Below are 19,205 nucleotides of genomic sequence, written 5' to 3' on the forward strand. Positions count from 1 at the left end.
CTAATCCAACCCGTGATTAGGTTGGGTTAGATTGAGTTTTTTTAAAAAATTATTAAAATCTAATTCAACCCAACTTGTGATTTATCAAAACTTAACCTAATCTAACCCATTTACACCACATGTGCATGTCCTTCAACAACATAAAATATAAAAAAATAAAACAGGGTAATTTATTATTTATTTTGTAAATATTATCATGGTTAAATTACCGAACTATTCCTGTTCTAAATGCATGTAACTGTTTGAGCTGGAGAATTAGCTCGACATCTCACGTTTTCCTTTTGTGGTATTCATTTTTTGTTTGTATGTTGTTCACACCATTTTTTCAATGAATCTCTCTCTCTTCCTTTAACTTTCCCACACCAAAAGTAACATGATTGGTCTTTGTTCGTTTCCCTTTAATGAACGTGAATTGGTATTGATTGGTATTATTTATTTTGTTATTATTATATCCTGTACTCGCTATTGCTGCATTCTGAATATTCATTTCTTATTCTTTGATTCACCCCAAAGGTTCATCCTATCATAACCTAACACCAAAGCAATTCATCATGTTAAAACATGTCCATGGATAGATTTCAACTTCATAAACAAAACCCAATATTCCTTTTTTTTTTTTTTTTAATTTTTATTGTGTTTGTGGACATGGTGTAATACCATATTTTATTGCATACAAACTAGGCTTCTTCTGCAACATTCTGAATCTTTGATCATTTTTCGGTTCTAGAGTGTGTTGTTGTGGAGAGAGACTATGTTAGACTGTTACTGATTCTCTGATGCTTCATTTCAGGATTGTAGGTATGAGTTTCTTTGATGCAATGGGAGTGTTTGACAACTCCACTCTCTTTCTGTGGTGTCAGAGCAATCACCATTGCTTGCATTTGGCTAAACAGCATATGAGCAGTGTGAGAGAGACAGCTTCTTTCGTGTTGGGTTCAATCAGTGTCGTTGTTTGGGTTGTTGCTGAGATTCCTCAAATAATCACAAACTATAGAACAAAGTCTACTGAGGGTCTCTCTGTTACTTTCTTGGTCACATGGATGATTGGGTAACTTGGATTTTCACAATCTATTTATATTCTTGTTTGTTTGTTCTGCTGGTCTATTTGAATTTCTGTCATCTTTTGATACTTGACTACTTGGTATAATTTGTTCAACCTTGAGTTGAGTCTGTGATCTGAGATTTCATTACTAGATTGATAAATGTGATTAGTGCAACTAGCTTATTTATTCCATGTGTGAATTCATTTTATGAATATGGATTGAAGAGAAGATTATAATCTAAGAATCTGTTTATCCCCTTAAAATTGAAGCAAGAATTTCAGGATGAATTTTTAACTTTTTATACAACTTTTCACATAAGCTCGTCTCTGTAATAGTTAGTATCATTTTCAACGATAAGCTTACTTGACCCTAAGAAGTAAAAAGTAAAAAGTAGGAAGGTGAGGTTGCAGGTTCTAGATTAGTTTGAGTGCATGCCGTTGTTCATTAGAAAAATCAAGAGGTTTCATTGAATGGGCAAGGGAAGAAAACATCATTAAGAGCATGTTTGGATTCACTTCAATTTTAGTTGGATGTGGATCAATGGAAGCAAAATTTAGTTGCTTTTACATCAATTTTGATGTGATTCTTACTTAAACCTGGAGCATGGATGTAGAACCAAACATGCACTAAATATGGTGATTCACATAACCTCAATTTAAACTTCTATTTATTTTGAGGGGTGATCCATGACAAACTTTTAATAGTTCTAAGTAGGAAAATGAGTCCGCCAAGCCTGTGGAACCCAGGTACACGTGTACAACCACATGAGTGAGATCCATGTGCATGTGTTTATCCTTGCTTCCTAGCATTATTAATTCATGTATTCCTTTTCTCAGTGCCCTTTTTTTGTGATGGCGTTAAATATACTTGAAATTTTTGTTCGTCCACTATTTTGATACAACTTATTTTATACTACAGAGATCTATTCAACCTCTTTGGATGCCTGCTGGAACCTGCAACTGTGAGAGTCTCTCTTCTTTTGTGTTTTAAATATTTATGTTGTATGTCCTATTGGAGCAATCTTTAAAGTTTGCTATTACTTTCTCCCATTATCAACATTCACGATATTTTTGTCAATAAAAAAATAAAATATAATAAAAGGAAAAATACTGGTTGGACAAGGCAGTGGCCAATTAACTCATTTTGCTCTCAAATAATTAGTTTGTAGAAAAGGACTGTTTCCATTTTGTTGTCTCAGAAGGCTTCAGTTGGGAAAACTATGTTCTCTGAGACTGATACTTTCAACAGTCCAGATTTGATTTAAATTTTATTATATGATATTTTAAATTCAAGCCAATGGTATTGTATTGTATGGGTATCCACATTTTATGGTTTTAGAGGACAGTGTGTAGTGCTCCTAGTGTACATTAAGAATTTCTCCTTTTGTTGAGAGCATCTTGAGCATTTATTTTCTCATTTTCTGGATGATTTCTGTGTTGAACTTCTTGTGGATAAAATGGCCATACATAATTGTCGATGCTTAAATTAGTAAGGGTATACTAAGTGATTCCTTTATTTCTTATTTGTGCAGCTTCCTACTCAATTATATATGGCAGTGGTGAGGACTCTGCCTGAAGACTGAGGGGGTTTTAGTACCTATGAAGTCATTCATTCATACGACCTTCCCAGCCTCAGCTTGTTTATGTGACATTTTTTATGATATATTAAAATGCAGCTCTATACCATTATAACTCTTGCACTTGGTTCACAAGCCATATACTATGGATACATATATCCTCAACTAAAATACAAGAAACAGCTCAAGGTGCAAGTCCCTACACTTCATATCTTCCGATAATCATGGCTTTTTCAACATAGGACACAGTATATCTACCCCTTCATTTAACTAGAGTTTTGAGTTCTTGAGGAATGTGAATGTATGTAGAGAACAAACAGCTAAATAATTATATAAATGTTTTTTTTTTGTTATATGAAATAAAGCTAACCCTCAAATGATAGAAGCTTGGAAAATTCTGTTTCCAGTGTGTATGGTGTACACTGCAGATAATCCAGATCATGTGGATCACAAAATAAAAGTTTTATTATTTTCTTCTTATTATGTTAACATTGAATTTTATTAGAAAGATGGTTTAATATACTTGTTAAGACAGTTTTGCATTTGCATGCATTTATTAATCTCTCAGGACTATATGCTCATATTAGGTGGTAGGGAAAACATACAAAACACTGTTTTTATTTGTTTTTCTAAAAGTTTGTGAGAAACTCTAGACAAATTTACGAGAAACTCTTGCCAAGTTTACTTTATTATTTTGATTTGTATTCTTTGTTTCTAACACGAACAGGTTGAGACATTCACAAAAGCTGGACAAGTGGATAAAGCCAGTGATGCTGAACAGACTATTGAATTTGACAATTCATATAGAGGCACCAATCCGAGTTCTCCCATTCCTCTTCCAGCGCGTCCTCGAAGAATTTCTACTGGAAGAGAACTATTCTATCAGTAATTAATCTTTCTTCTAAATATCTATTCAAAATGCAGACTTGTGCTCTAGTTTCTCTACCAACCTCAATCTCCTGATGTGTTCGGTTTAAAAAAATATATCTGATTCTCTTAGTCTTGGGCTGTATATGATTGAAAAGCTTATAACATTTAATCGAATAGTTAAAGTTCAAATGTCTAGTTCCAACATGTTATTAACTACCATGAACCCCAAATTTCTCGTGATTGAATGCCTTTATTGTCTCTCCTTTTAAAATTTTTCCTCAACAAAATGCTGAAGATTCACTATTATTTGTCTCATGAGTTGCTGTATATGCATGATTTCTTTCTGTGAGAATAAGCACAATTTTGTTCAGAGAGTTCTAGTTGGCTTTTCTTTCTCAAGCACGGAAGTTTCTAATTTGTAATTTAGTATACTCTTTTTATTTTCACTTCATTAGGTCAGCAAGATATTTGTCTAAGAGTCAAACTCCAACAGCGGGATCCATCTTAGCGCAGAGAATGTCATCTACTGCTACTTTAGATTCTATACAAGAGAATTTACTTGGTTCAGCCATTGCAACAAAATCTGCACCATCTTTAAAGATCAAGAATACTCTTTGTTTTGTAAACATTCTAATTCTACTACTTGTCATGTACATAATTGTGAGAGTGTCTATCATTGAAATGTAAATGCGTCCAGTCTTTGTTCAGGTTTCAACATTAACTTTTCTGGGTGCTATCAATCTACTTCAACCGCTTGATAAAAGAGTTAATCCTATGGTCTCAAACCCAAGACAACAATTTGTGATTTATGTCGGACGAAAGCTTTTTCAGGTAATGCAAATCACAACTTTGTTAACTATATTAATGTTTGATCACTCCTGTTTGGATATCCGCCTGATTGTTTATAATATAGTTAGGGTATCCTATGAGAATAGGAATAATCCAAGAAAAATGCTCTCAGCACACTTTTTTTGAACACATTCTCCACAATTACTTGAAATTTTTATTGAAAATCATAAATTTTGGTAAGTCTCACTTCTTAATTAATGAGCCTCACTTGTGAATTTGTAGTTTCCAAACAAATTTAAATAAATGGTAGAATTTGATGCTAGCACTTCTCATAACCTTTACATCAAGTAACATTTAATTTGTGTTGTTCATGATCTGAAACTTTTTGGTTATTGCTAGCCAATGTTTGGTTATTTTGTCATATTAGTTGCCTATAGGTGAGGGAGAGTAACAATATTTGGATGACTAAAGATTCATTTTAGGTAGTGTTCAAGGTATTATTGATTTTAATTTTTTATTTATGTTAAAAGGAAAAACAATAAGATGATATTTACTTTTCCCCGTTTGTCATCAATTCTTACAGCAATTACAGGTTAGTGATGATCTGTTGCCAAAATCTGATGTTTCTGGAAGCAGTGGCATTGGGACATTCTTTGGTTGGATGATGACATTTATATATTTGGGCGGAAGACTGCCTCAAATTTGTTTAAATGTGAGTTATATAATTATATTACTGTACCTTAGGTTGGAAACTTGGAATTCAACAGATAAAAATTCTGTTACATGAGAAAAGATTTTTTATTGCTTAACTGTTAAGGGAATGCGGTCATTCATCATATCACTGGTATAGGCTGCTTATGGATGATAAACTAGGAAAAGTATGTTGTAGAGAATAATGGAAGAAGAAAGAATAAAGAATAATCCACATATGAATATAAGGCAGGGACACGATAAAATGGTTATTCTGGTATTTTCCATGGGAAACTGTTCTATAATATATTTGGAAATTTAAAAATTATTGATTTCTTTTAGATCATACACTTTAATATGGATTGATTCACCTTGTTAAGATGATTGTTTATATTGATAGATTATTCTCATCAATTTTGCAGATCAGAAGAGGTCATTTTGAGGTTAGGGTCTCTAACTATTAAAGCTGTAATCCTTTATGCATTTTGTCTTGTTTATCATTTAGCAACTAAATTTTTCGGGATAGGAGTATGGAAGATAAGTCTCTTCCCTTCACCATATCACTTTTATGAGAGCAGTAAAAAATGTGTTTGTAGTTGCATGAAACAGTGTCAATTATCCACAGGGTGGAGTTTAAAGTTGTTTTTACGATTTGTAGGGACTCAATCCTTTGATGTTCCTGTTTGCTTTAATTGGGAATGCCACTTATGTAGCAAGGTATGCTGCTGATTTACATTATCTTCTCTATTTTAAGTCTCAGTACGAAGGTGGCTTTTGCCAACTGAATATAGTGAGGATATGAAATTATCACAATATATTCATGAACATTTAGCTTGTGTTTTTATGCAGTATACTTGTGATCAGCATGGACTGGTCAAAAATAGGACCAAATTTTCCTTGGCTAGTAGATGCTGGAGGGTGTGTCCTTCTTGATTTTTTTGTATCCTTTTTTATATATTTTACCAAATTATTTTTGCTTGAAATAAATGGATTCTAGGTGGTGAGAGTTATATATTTGTAGGATAAACAAAGATAACTTCAGATTTTAGCTTATTAACTTCAAAAGATAGATGTGTGTGTGAATATATATATATATATAGAGAGAGAGAGAGAAAGAGAGGAGAGATCCGTTTACTCTAGGAATAAGTCTACGTAGACTTATTCTGTTCAATAACTTATGTTCTATATCAAAATTCAATGATCCAACCATTGAATTTAAAGTCCTTAATGCATAGATCAAATCTACAAATTTTTTAAAAATTTGAAAACTATTTGATACTTCATTTCATTAATTCAAATTGACGGATAATTATAAAATCATTTTATACATTGATTTGAATTAATGAAACGAAGTATCAAATGATTTTCAAATTTTTTAAAAATTTGCAGATTTGATCTATGCATTAAGAACTTTAAATTTAACGGTTGGATCGTTGAATTTTGATATAGAACATGAGTTATTAAATGGAGTAAGTCTAGATAGATTTACTCCTAGAGTAAACGAATCCTTCCTCATATATATATATATATATATATATATATATATATATATATATATATATATATATTTCCACTCTTTTCATTTGAATCAGTAGGAGTACAGGTTATGGATGCTAAGGAAGCAATCTAAGCACACAAAAGTTATGGACCATTTTAAATTGGAAAAATAAATACTTATTACATACATACTAATATATATTTTTTATATTAGGTAAAATGGAAGACCATTCATATGTATTCATGAGATTCCTATTGAGCCATGTACACATATTTTTCATGCAGAAGAAGTTTGTCTACCTTAATATCTGCTTTAGATTTTAATGCAGTTTATATATTTTCACTATTGGACATCCCAAGTCCTGTAGAGTAATTATAAACATCAACTGTCCCATATTGAGGATGAAACAAGGATTTTCAGGTCTCACTCTCACTCTATGTGTGTGCATAAGCAAGCATATATGTGTGTCATTTAATGTGTTTGTGCATACTGTGTATTTGGATTTCTAATATCTCTTCAATCGTCACTTAATTTTGAAAGTGGACCGGGATAGAAGCAGGTTGGTTGCCAAATAATGTTTCAAATAAAATGAAAAAGAGAAGGTGCTAATAGTTTTAAATATTTAAGGTAGTCTGACATTAATATTGTTAACTAGAAAACAAGAAAAAGACGCATCTCAATTGGAAAAAGTTGATACAGCTTGAAACACGGAAGTTTTAAGGATAGTTTACAACTAGAACAAAGTTGTATTTCTCTGGAGCTTAGATTGTGAAGAAGAGTCATTGGAAGTGTGCTGTATGATTTGGGAGGTAGGCATGCAATGAAATAAGTTTGATTGTGTTTTAGCAATAAAAAAACTATAGTAGACAAATTTCAGAAATGAAAAAGAAAATCCATCAAGGATGAAGTCATAAATCAGAAAATGTTCTGTTTGTCTTCATCTCAGGCATGACAGTTGACAGCATGAATTTACACAGTCTGGACAAAATGCCCATGAATGATTTATGATGATCAGGAATCAATCCCAACCTAGCTTCGATAATTTCAAGCTTGGATCACTGTTTAATCTGTATATATAATTCCTTTATGTATTTCTAAAGAAAAAGTTAAAAACTTAAAAGATAATAAACCAAAAAGTAACTATATAAACGAAAATTTTGGGATTAAACAATTGTAGGGGTGTTTAAAACTTTATTTCATATTATAAAGTCCAATAAATAATAGGGTATACAAAATTAACTGCCTATGACACTCATTTCAAAGAGAGGACAAAAATTCTCATGGGAATCTTCTTCATAGTTTCTCACCACCTTACAGGTTTATTTACATCAAAATGTAGCACATCTTATATCTCAGGGTCAGGGGAAGAGTGTAGCTTTTGGAAATAAAAGAAAAAAGTGTAATTACAATATCTCTTAAGGGATAAGTGAGTATCTGTAATTCTGGATAGAGTTTGGTTGGAAACACATCATTAAACCCAAATGTTCCATGCACATGTAACAGACTTCAATCGCACATTGCAGTCCATTTATGCCAATTGTGCAGTCATACTCTGCTTAATAATGTTGTCTTCCATTGTTAATTTTAATTTCAGATGACCATAAATGTTTGGTTTTAATTTCCAGCTTCAAATCAGAGTTGGATTTTTTCATAAAGCTGATATGGATGTTCATTGCAGTTTTGCAATCTCCAACGAGTTGACCTAGAAATGTGAACATGATGAAGCTGAATTGGTGAATGGTGACAGCTGATTAAGTGTTACAATCACTAGCCTAATGACCAGAAAAGAAAAAGGAAGTGATTCTGTTTGTTTGATTTGGGCCAGATATTTATAGAACCCGTTCATTTGCAGTTTAAGGCCATTGATTAAAACATTTTGCATACACACACTTCGAGATACCTATCATTCTTCAATCAGAACTTTGCGTTTTTTTAATTTAAATCAATAGATAACTAGTGGAAATTATGATAAATGTTTTGTTTATGAAGTTTGCTCCTATATCTAAAAGCTCTTTTACTTGCATATGGCGAATGTTGAGCTTATTTTTATAGTCACTATTGTATTCATGGTCAATCAGGCATCTTCTGGAGTACTCACGATTATGTTCTGGTCGAGTCATAACTCTCAATCTCACAGTCAATTACAGTTGTAGTCAAAGTGGCGAAAAATTATTAGATAGTTTAAAAGTGCTTTTGTTCTCAATCAACTAGTATATGATACATAAGTTTTTTAACTTATAAGAAAATAATAGTTATACTTAATTAATGTTATGTTATGTAAAGACTAATTAAGAATCATGTGATTCAGAATCACCTAATAAATTCTACCAAGTGATATGTATTAGTCATTATTCATCATCCTTTCAAGCATAAATTTTATTTGTAAGTCTATAGAAGTAGCTTCTCTTTAATATTCAGCTATTATAAGGAAATGTTTTTCTAGTTTTTTATTTTAATTTTTATCTTAAAAGATGCTGAAAGTTTAAATCATTGAAATTAAATTGGATAAAGTTTGTTGGTAATTTTATAACATTTTGAATAAATAGTACACACAAATTGATAGTGTAAATTTTTTTTTTTATATTGTTACTCAATCATAAATTGTTAATTGTTATGTATGATAAAATTTTTTATTTGTTAATAATTATTTAAAAAAAGCATGTTTACATGACTCTTACTTGCTTGACACTAGGGGTAGCAAATAAATATATTTATTCATCCTTCATCCGATCATGTAAATACATTCAATCCATCCATTACAATAAATAAAAAATTATATTCAATCTATTCATTTAATTTTATAAATGGTTAGTGATTCATCCGTTATACTGAGTTAAAATTTGAGTTGTCTTTTTCCTTGAGTTAATAAGTATATGAGTTGCTATTTAATAAGTTTCTAAGTTGGTTGTTATCTTTTTTTCTCAAGTTAAAACCTATTTAATATAGGGTATTAGTGACTTAGAATTTGTTAGGGGAATCACAAGATTTTTAAAACTAGCTTATAAAAATATTTTTCTTTTTTTTTTGTTATTTACTTCTTAAAAAGAAACTCTAAATTTTAGAGATTTTGGAAAATGATGTTTGACTCAATTTTCTTTTAAGATGAAAATACTCATAATAAATTGAATTTAATATTACATAAATATTATGCTTATTGCATTATTTTTAAAATGAAGTAAAATTTTGAAAACTAACTGTGATGAGATAGGGCATGCTAAATATTAAGCAAAGTGATCAGAAATCCACCTAAAAATAAAGTTTATAAATTCCTTTTCTTCATTCCATTTCGGATTATATATATCGATAAATATTCGAATATGGATGTGGAGTACCTTCACTCTTCTTAAATAGATGGAGCTATCAAATGGACGAGTTTATTGTGTATTTGAAATTTCGTTCAGTTGAATGAAACGTTAATCCATTTCTCACCTTTTTTATACGTTACTTTGGAATGTGAAATTTTACATTTTAGGGGTTACATATAGATTTCTAAACACACCATAAGTCGATCTCATTTTTACACGGATCATATTTTTTTAAAAATTCGAGTTAATCTATTGGCCTGTTTGATGAAAGTAGATCATTTTATTTGTTTTAATAATTTTACATATAATTTAAAAGAAAAAAAGATATTGAATCAAATAGGCCAAGTACTTTTCTAACCTAAATTTGCTGATTTGGTTTGATTAACCCATCTAGACCAAATTAATCTGATCATTTTTTAGCTAAAATATAAAGACTTCCATCAACCCGAATCAGACAAATTTTTACAACTCTACTCTTGACAAAGATCCTTTTTGAAATCTTTGCAAAACATAATATTTGGCATATTGTTACTGCTTTTACTTTAGGATTCTATTCTTTGATCATTGCACAAGAGTTTAATTTTCCATGTGTTTAATTTGATCTATATAACATTATAACATTGGTCTTGCAAAGGTGTTCACTTTTATTCACAGGCCACAAGATGTTCCGTGGTAGCCTTAAGTGTGGGAAGCTTTACCCTTGGGGCTTGAGTGGCACCATTAGACCCTTTAGGGCAGAACACAATGTACACTGATGCATCACTGCAAAGTTCTAGATCATACACTCGCTGTCCTGAAGCATATTCCCCTAGAAGTTGGTAAGATCTTTCTGATCGATCCATTGCAACACAAATATCCTCACTACCTGCTCAAATTAATTCAAGGGGTAACACAAATTCTGTAATCACTTCTTCAAACCAAACTAATTAACTGCATCATTTCAAGGTTAGAATTAAGCACTCACATGCAGCTAACTCTATCTGAGTTTGGTAGATAAAATCCAAAACAGCTGATATGTCTTTCTCAAACTTATGAAATGGTCCATTTGAGAATTCCATCTTTCTCAGTTTACATAGTCCTTCCCCCAACTCCATCATGGCACCTCTATGGTTCTATTCAGCCCATGAACATGTTTTATAAGACAATAAATCAAGATCAAGCAAAACCAAATCATAAATAAATAAAAAGAATAATTATACCCACTCCCTTGATGTTAATTAATAATGTTGATTCTCCTTGTATCTTTTGATTGAAAAATTAGACATAAATCTATTGTACTTCATTTTTGTTGTTTTCAAGGTTTTAAATTATGGCTCTAGTTTAGTCGCGTTTCTTCATGTAGAATTGCAAACAAATGTGACTGATGGAGTCACAATTGCAATCATGTTTCAATCTCATACACCCTAAATCTCTTGACGTTGTAGTCAAATTTGCAATTATAAGCAGTTATTCAAGATCATCAATTATTTCCGAGACTATTTTATGTAAGGTTGTTCACAGGTTGAATTTTTATAAAATGTAATTGAAACGAAACCATTTTATAAAAATGGTTGATTAGCTAAACGATTTTTTTATATAGTGGGTCAGTTCAACTTTTATAAAAATAATTCAATTATTTTAAATAAATCAGTTTAATACGGTTCAATTATTTAATTTATATTCGTAGATAGTTGCATTTTTTTTTTAAATTAAATCGAGATAAACCAAACCACTTTCTAAAAATAATGCGGTTAATATAAGTGTTTTTTTGGGTTCGTTCCCGGAGTATCTAGTGATTAATCTCCTCGTTACTTTGGAGGCACCTCAAAGAGTGGGATAACTAGTCTCAAGATTTAACGCGACTGTATACACAAGGCAGGATTCGAACCCTTAAACGTGGATCAACCTCAACCGCTGAACCACACGCTTAGGGTTAGTTAATATAAGTGTTTTACAAGGTGATTCAATTCAATTTCTTTTTTAAAAGAAAAACTTATGTTTATATAATCTAATTTGGTTTAGTTTTATATTAGTTTAATTTGGTTCGTTTTTTTTTTTTTTTTTAATTTTTAGCACATCTCTAATTTTTAATGTATGGTGCACATGTAAAAATAATGAAGATATATATTTTTAATGTGTAAATGTGCAAAAATAATATATAAAATGAGAAAATTAGCAATAATCTGAATGGAAGTAATAAATGTATAAAAACCTGGTTGAAGAGGTGGTGAAAGCCCACTGCACATTGCAGTATTCCATGTATAAGTGTTCTGGTTGGCTCTTCAGCATTATTCCAAAGGGCTTCAAGATAGTCATGACATTTGTAGTACTCTCCTCCATTGAAGAGAGCCACTGCTTCATCAAAGTTGTAGTTTTCATCATCATCGTCATCATCTTCTTCTTCTTCTTCAATGAAATACCTATAAGAAATAGCCAAGAGCTTGGAGTTGAAACTTCTGTGGTTCAGCTTTGAATGTGTGAGTGGATTGAAAGATGATGTGAGAGTGATGGGGTTGTGAAAGGAAGGAAGATAACGTTGAGATGAGATATGGAGAAGAGTTTTCAGAGAAGAAGGAAGAAGAGCCATAGATGATGACTGGCAACAAGGAAAGGTTTCTCAGATGGCTTAGCCATATTTGCTTTCAGTTTTTTGTGTGGTGGTCGTGGAAGCTCGCGGCAACCAAGAAAATACAAATTCTTTCTTCCACTCTTCAAATAAATAAATAAATAAACCAAATTAGGCCAGTGGTTAGATGAGGAGGTGTTTAGGTAGTTAGAACTTAGAAGCATGAGGACTTAGGTTTAATCCTCATTGCAATCATCTTTGTAATCTTTCTTATCTTTACAAAAAAAAATATATATATGAGGAAGGTTCAAATGGTAATTTTTATTAAATATTAGATCGTTCAATAATTTTATATTAAATATAAATTTTATAAATCTAACCGTTAAATTAAAAAAAAAATTACTCTTAAATCATATATACAAAATTTTATATTAATTCAAGATGATTTGATACTTCATTTTTATAAATAAAAAAAATAACGTAATATATACATTTCAAAATATAATAAAATATGAATACTTTGATTATCTTTGAATTATTGTTTAATTTGATATAAACATATAAAGTGATATGAAATTATAATTCAATAGTTGAATTTACAAAATTCACATTTAATAAAATTATTAAACGGTATAATACTTGGTAAAAGTTGTATCAGTGTCATTTAAACTCTCTTCTCTATATGTATGACTTTCTAGTTGACTAGATTATTTTTTTTTGGAATTGTTGGATTTGTCATATTGATTTGTAAGATATTTTTTTAACAATGATATTCACAAAAACAAACCATACACGACTCGAATGTACATAAAAATATTATCGAATATTAATGTTATTTTAAATAAAATAATACTATAATGTTTTTGGGAGAGAAATATATAAACTAAATTTTGTATATGGTGGGTTTGCCGGCTAAATTCGTGTTTTCTTTATTTTTAAATGATGATGTAACCGTGTAATCTTTTATATAATTTTTTATAAACTTTCTTAATTGATAAATATTAATAAATTATTATTAATTTTAAATCAAATTTTTATTTGTAAGAATTTACTATCTAACCCTCATCATTATAGCCTTTTAAAATCAATTATAATCAAATCAATATAAATAGAAAACTAATATAATACAATCATTTATGTAGCTTTTAAATTAGTAATGTTGAATTATAAAAGAAAATACCTTCTTAAAAAAAGATAAATTAAATAATACTCAAATATTTTATTCATACAGAAAAATGTAATAGAACAATATAAATTATTTGTCTAAAAATAATAATATCATTATCCTTGGAATGAGATCATACAAAAATAATCGGTTAACTAGAATTATTTATAAAACTATAATCTAAATAAAAATAAGTTTTTTAATTCCAAAATATATATTAAATGATAAGGTCCCCCTCAACATGTGCCTATGTTTTTAGAATACTGATATTTGTCTTTGCACACGTGAGATATTTGCTTATATAATAATACATGTTTAATTTAATGATTATAAATAATACAAAAAAAAAAAAATATATATATATATATATATATATTATTCTTTTAATATATTATATGTAAAAGTGAGGACTAAAAAATCATTTATAATAATTAGAGTAAAATATAAATTCTAGTAATCTGAGTTTGATAAATAAGTCACAAAAATAACACATCGATAAGAAACAATTTGATATGTCAAGTTCCTCTACATTTGTGGGTGTCAATGCTTTAGTTTTACATGTTTGTAAACTTGAAGACTTTAAATTGTTAACAAAGAATAGCCAAAATATTTAATCATGAAAATATATGAAATATTTGTCAACATCCTTTAAATACGTATTATCAATTAATAATTGTGTGCAAAATTCATGAGACTACGCGCATCTAATTGAGAAAAAAGAATTAAAAACGATACATTGACATCCCATTATTTAAATTATATGCACTAAGCAAACTTCTTTTGTTGTAGAAAAAGATGAATAAGAAAAAGTTAATAGAATCATAACAATTTTATCGATGTATGAAATATAAAGGTACAACCTATGTTATTTCATAGTTGATGTCGATAATGAACTTGTTAAGTTTGTGTAGGATACATTATTTTCATGTTCTACTTGTCATGCAACTGTTTAAGTATTGGTAGATAAAATGATAATCTATTAAGTTGTTAGTTAAGTGCACGAATAGATAATATTTCAATGTGATTGTTTGGAAACAAATTAATTAGAGTAATAAAATAATATGGTATATGTATCAAAATTATGCATATAAATGAGGCTAATAATATGTAATCGAACACCTTTGACTTACTAATACCTTTGACTTACTAATTCTATGTAGAAGAAAAAAGGTGTTGAATGACTAGAAAGTGTTTCTTTTCTTCAAAAGATGCAAAAAAAAGGTGTTGATATGACTCAACTGCATTGGAGAGGAATATTGTTAAGATTAAATTCAAAAACATAAATTATAACTTTGATAATTTTTTTTATAAACTTACCATATGTTTTGGAAAACCTCCTTAAAGACAACATTGGTGGTTGTATTTAAGGGTTTTCCTTCTTTGTCATGTATCTCTTGAAAATGCCACATATAATTGTTTATGCCTAAACACAGGCCTAGGAAAATATAGTCCAATATTTTGCAATGATTGACCTTGAGATTTGTTGATGGTCATAGCATATGAAATAATAAGAGGAAATTGCCTTCTTACAAGTTTGAAAGGTCATGGTGATTAAAAAGGAGATAAAGACATTCTAGGAATATAGATTAAATTCCCAATATTTTTTCAAGATATTATCTTTACTTCAATGACATGATTTGCAAGTCTTGTGACTATCAATCTAGTTCTATTACACAAAGCTTCTAATTGATATAGATTCTTCAACAACATTATTGTTGTCTCACTCTTTAATTTGATTCTATGTTTAGGAAGTCCTGATGTCTTTAATGTGTTTATGATTTTTAGAGTCATTGCTTCAAGTGGTGAGCTTTCAATTGTATCTAACATGTCAACAAAATATAATTTAAGATACTCCTTTTCATCCTTTTCATCCCCAAGAATCAATGAAAGAACATAATCATTGATTTGGTCAAAAATCTCAATATTTTGTGCCAAGATAGCTCTAGATTGAAAAATGTCTTCATTCTTGTATTGTTGGACTAAATTTGGATATGTGCTTTGAACAATTACATCTATCAGATCATTAAAATTAGTGATTAGAAATTCATAAGGAATCTCTATTTTTGCATAACCATCATTTGGCTCAATTAATTTTCCCATCATCCACCCGTAATAGTTATTTAGAAAATTGTCTAAATATTTCAACACTTGTGTAATTAGCATGACTTAGCAAGTGCATTTTTTTTGTGACACTAGTGCAAAAATAGGCTTTTACGTCACCTAATTTACGTCTGAAACACGAAAACCCGACGTTATAAAAGTGCGGTGGCATGTAGCGTAATTTTGTTGAATTATTTACGTCGGACCCAATTAGGGCCGACGTAAATAACCCCCATAAGCTGTTAAAAGGTGAGGCGCACTAGTTAAATTTCAAAATGTTCATGGTTGTTCCTTCTCCCACGCCTCCTCCTCCCTCTTCTGTTTTTCTTCCTTCTCCCGCGCCTCCTCCTTCATGGCGTTCATCTGCACCTTCTTCTGTTTCTTCTTCGCGTGGTCATGGGCTTCTCCTGCACCTTCTCCTTCATGGCGTTCTATGAGGTAGCATCTTCCATCAAGTTTGTGTTTTTTGTGATGTTTTTTTCGTTATAATACGCATATTTTGTGGGTATAAGTTATTGTGATGTTTTTTTCTGGGAGGTTCGAGTTTTTGAAGCTGTAGAAGGAGAAGGAAGTGATGAAGTCCAATTTCGCAGAACGCACTTCTGGGATTATCAAGCAGAACGGGCCGTTCTCCAAGCAGAACGGGCCGTTCTGCTGCACTTGTTTTCACTTTTTTTTAATTTTGTATGACTTTTTACGTCGGACCTTAGCATGTCCGACGTAAATTTACGTCGATTTTTGCGCCCCGACGTAAATTTACGTCTCCCGCTTCTACGTCGAAATTTTTTCTAACGTAAAAACCCCTAAATAACCGACGTAAAATGCTTATTGTGTACTAGTGTGAGTGTCAAAACTTAACAATATTCCTAGAGATAGGAAGCATTTATTGTAGCATTGATAAAGTCATATTGACTTTCGTTTAGAATAACTAGAAGAATTTGCCTAAAGTCTCCACCAAAAATAATGACTTTTGCCTAAATGGAGAATCTCCATTATTGGAGAAGCTCATGATGTCTCTAAGACTTTAATCTAATTCCTCAAAACAAAACTTATGTTCCATTGGAACTTCATCCAAAATTAATAGTTGTGTAGTTTTTAATAACTCTGCGAGTTTACTATCTTGATGAATATTACAAGTTGATTTTTGCAAAGGTAGAAACAAGAATTGCAAATTTTAAGTGTGTAGTTCGTCCTCCTGCCAATAATAAAGAATCTATCCCACTTGATCCCAAAGGTCAAAACAATATGGCCCTTTGAACGCAATGCAAATGCTAATATTTTCCACATGAAAGTTTTCGTCTCCCCCATAACTATATAGAAAAAAGATTTTACTACATTGATAATAAACAACCTTCATTATTGTTTCAAATATCTTGTTTCGCTCATCTACATCAATGAATACATAAATAAAATATCTATCAACTCAATGTAACAAAAATAAATAAATAAACATCGATAGTTCCATTTGATTACATTACCTGTTAGAGAAGCAAACAAAGTTGGAAAATTAGAGTTCAATTGATCTATATTGTATTGGTGCTCTGCATAGATCAATTTATTTCCCAATTGGCATGTTATAGTCCTTGATGGATATGGTATTGATGGATAATCTTTTAGACTTTTCCTATTAGATTGCAATAAATCCTCAATTTTCACCAATGCTAAGTTTTGTAATTGTTCATTATCTAGTTGCAAGTTTGTAAAGCCACAAACATAATAAGGAAAAAGTATTCAAGTAAAGAGAAGTTTTTCTAGTAAAGTAACTAATTTAAAAGTAACAAAAAAAGGTTACTGGAGTGTTTGATAATTGTCTTTATTCATGTAAAATGCCATCTACTAAACATTGTCATATTTGTTCCTAAACATGCTCTAGTATGTTAATACTATTAGATATAAGCATGGTAACAAATAACTTCCTTAAATAATGACATGATCCTCAATTGTTGGCTTCTTTAATAGCTTCAATATATTCTTTATCATCTTTAAGAAATCCCATTGCAAAGCCTCTTTAAAAGTGAGATATTTTATTCCACCAACAGTTCTAATTTCTTCATAACCACATGGACCTTTAGCCACAAAAAGCATAATTCGTAAGTAAAACAACTTGCTTGTAGTTAGAGGGACCTAGTTAATCCTCCTAATTGTGTAACCTTGTTTCCTTGGTTGCCAACATCTTTTGCTATGAACATAGACAAACTTTGACACAAATTGTGCATAACATTTTTACCTTCACTATATACTTTGTTTGCTTGCAACCATGTGGTAAACATTGATTATTTGACACTTGGCTTAGTTAGAAATGAATCAATATCCTGATAATCATCAAAAAGTATAGATTGTTCATTTGAGAGATGGAAGTATAATCTTTCAATTGCTAGTGTCCTCCCATGAATTGGAAATCAAAATATTCTTCAACATGCCTCACATTTTGAGATATATCTACAATCAAGGTACTGATTGACTTCATCAATGCATTGCATTTGAGATCCATCTTCATTTTATGAGGGAACAATAACAATTGTTATTCAATCATATCCCTTGTTTATATACTTAAATAAGTACTTGATCGAAGTACATTGATTGCACCATTTAATGTTAAGATGTGCATGACATTTCAACAAAAGTTTTGAATTATTTGGCAAGATATGATGGTTGTTCAAAAAGACACCATTTTTTCAATGAATCTTCCATTGTCTCTTATCCTATATAAAGGATAACCATCTTGATCCACAATAGTTGATGCTTGAAATTTTTTAGGATAGAACCTAGAACATCTTCCATCTTTCATGCATGGTGATGCTTTATTAGCTAAGCCACAAGAACCATGTATCATGTGATTTTTTACACACTAATACAAATTTGAATCCTTCTTTTCATCTAGTATCTCTACTAAAAAAATTCTATCAATATCTTTAAGAGTTGGATACTTGTTTGAAGGATGCAAGAATATGAGAATGTGTGCATGAGGTAAGCCTCTTTTTTTGGAACTTAATTGTGTATATATCTATACAAACAAATGTAAAAGTTAATATGTACATGGATTGTGTAAGAATGAACTTAATAATAGTTGGAATAAATGAATAAGAAAGTTTAGTTACATGCAAGGATTTTGCCAAAGATTTCAACATTGTTTTTCAAGTTTGTTAGTAGTTCTTCTATAACTTTATTTTGAAAATTCTTGATATTACATCAAGGCGATCTTGTGCATTCAAATTAATTAACCTCAATAACTTTTGAATTTTTGGCCAATTTGGATTACATGTAAAAGTCAAAATTAGATCAAGAAATCCAACATAACTACAAATAGCCAACCCATTAAAAGACAATTGATCCATATATCTATGCCCTCCAACAAAAGTAGAAGGCAATTTGATATGTTTTCCTATATTTTATGGTTAAGATTGATTTTAATCATGAGAATTGTGCAAGATGCTATATTTCACCACTCTTAATTGCTTTTGATGAGTTTTGGTATAAAACAACCTTTTGAACTCCATTATTGTGTAACCATCAACTACAAACTACTGAAAAAGGTTTTTATGACCTTAACAAAGTTTAAGCCTCATTTTTTCTAGTTTGTAATCTAAAAGAAAAAACTCTCATATTGTGACTCTGTTTCTTTTT

General features: G+C 30.3%; 3 protein-coding genes across 4 annotated transcripts; 1 reads left to right on the plus strand and 2 right to left on the minus strand.

Moving 5' to 3' along the window:
* Positions 1-540: 540 nt before the first annotated feature.
* On the plus strand, positions 541-8,489 carry LOC109802547 (PQ-loop repeat family protein / transmembrane family protein). 2 transcript variants are annotated; one of them, XM_020363949.3, is made up of 13 exons: positions 544-1,048; positions 1,962-2,004; positions 2,575-2,601; positions 2,719-2,808; positions 3,347-3,504; positions 3,945-4,110; positions 4,198-4,320; positions 4,862-4,990; positions 5,391-5,411; positions 5,627-5,685; positions 5,818-5,908; positions 6,783-6,886; positions 8,145-8,489. In XM_020363949.3, the coding sequence occupies exons 1-12, from the start codon at positions 777-779 to the stop codon at positions 6,831-6,833; spliced, it is 1,230 nt and encodes a 409-aa protein (XP_020219538.1). In that variant the 5' UTR covers positions 544-776; the 3' UTR covers positions 6,834-6,886; positions 8,145-8,489. The 2 variants fall into 2 exon arrangements, with proteins under 2 accessions (XP_029127850.1, XP_020219538.1); XM_029272017.2 differs by lacking the exons at positions 5,818-5,908; positions 6,783-6,886 and having other exon boundaries at positions 541-1,048.
* A 1,798-nt stretch (positions 8,490-10,287) lies between these two features.
* Positions 10,288-12,433, minus strand: LOC109802968 (DUF309 domain protein). The gene is made up of 3 exons (XM_020364406.3): positions 11,963-12,433; positions 10,736-10,883; positions 10,288-10,636 (listed from the first exon to the last, which is right to left on the minus strand). Exons 1-3 carry the CDS (start codon positions 12,335-12,337, stop codon positions 10,416-10,418), a joined length of 744 nt encoding a protein of 247 aa, XP_020219995.1. The 5' UTR covers positions 12,338-12,433; the 3' UTR covers positions 10,288-10,415.
* Positions 12,434-15,086: 2,653 nt separating this feature from the next.
* Positions 15,087-15,584, minus strand: LOC145957139 (uncharacterized). The gene has a single exon (XM_083073353.1). The coding sequence runs from the start codon at positions 15,582-15,584 to the stop codon at positions 15,087-15,089; it is 498 nt and encodes a 165-aa protein (XP_082929479.1).
* Positions 15,585-19,205: the final 3,621 nt, after the last annotated feature.

This window comes from Cajanus cajan, chromosome 4 (assembly GCF_000230855.2).
Source record: "Cajanus cajan strain Asha chromosome 4, NIPB_CcT2T_4, whole genome shotgun sequence".
Classification (NCBI taxonomy): domain Eukaryota; kingdom Viridiplantae; phylum Streptophyta; class Magnoliopsida; order Fabales; family Fabaceae; genus Cajanus; species Cajanus cajan.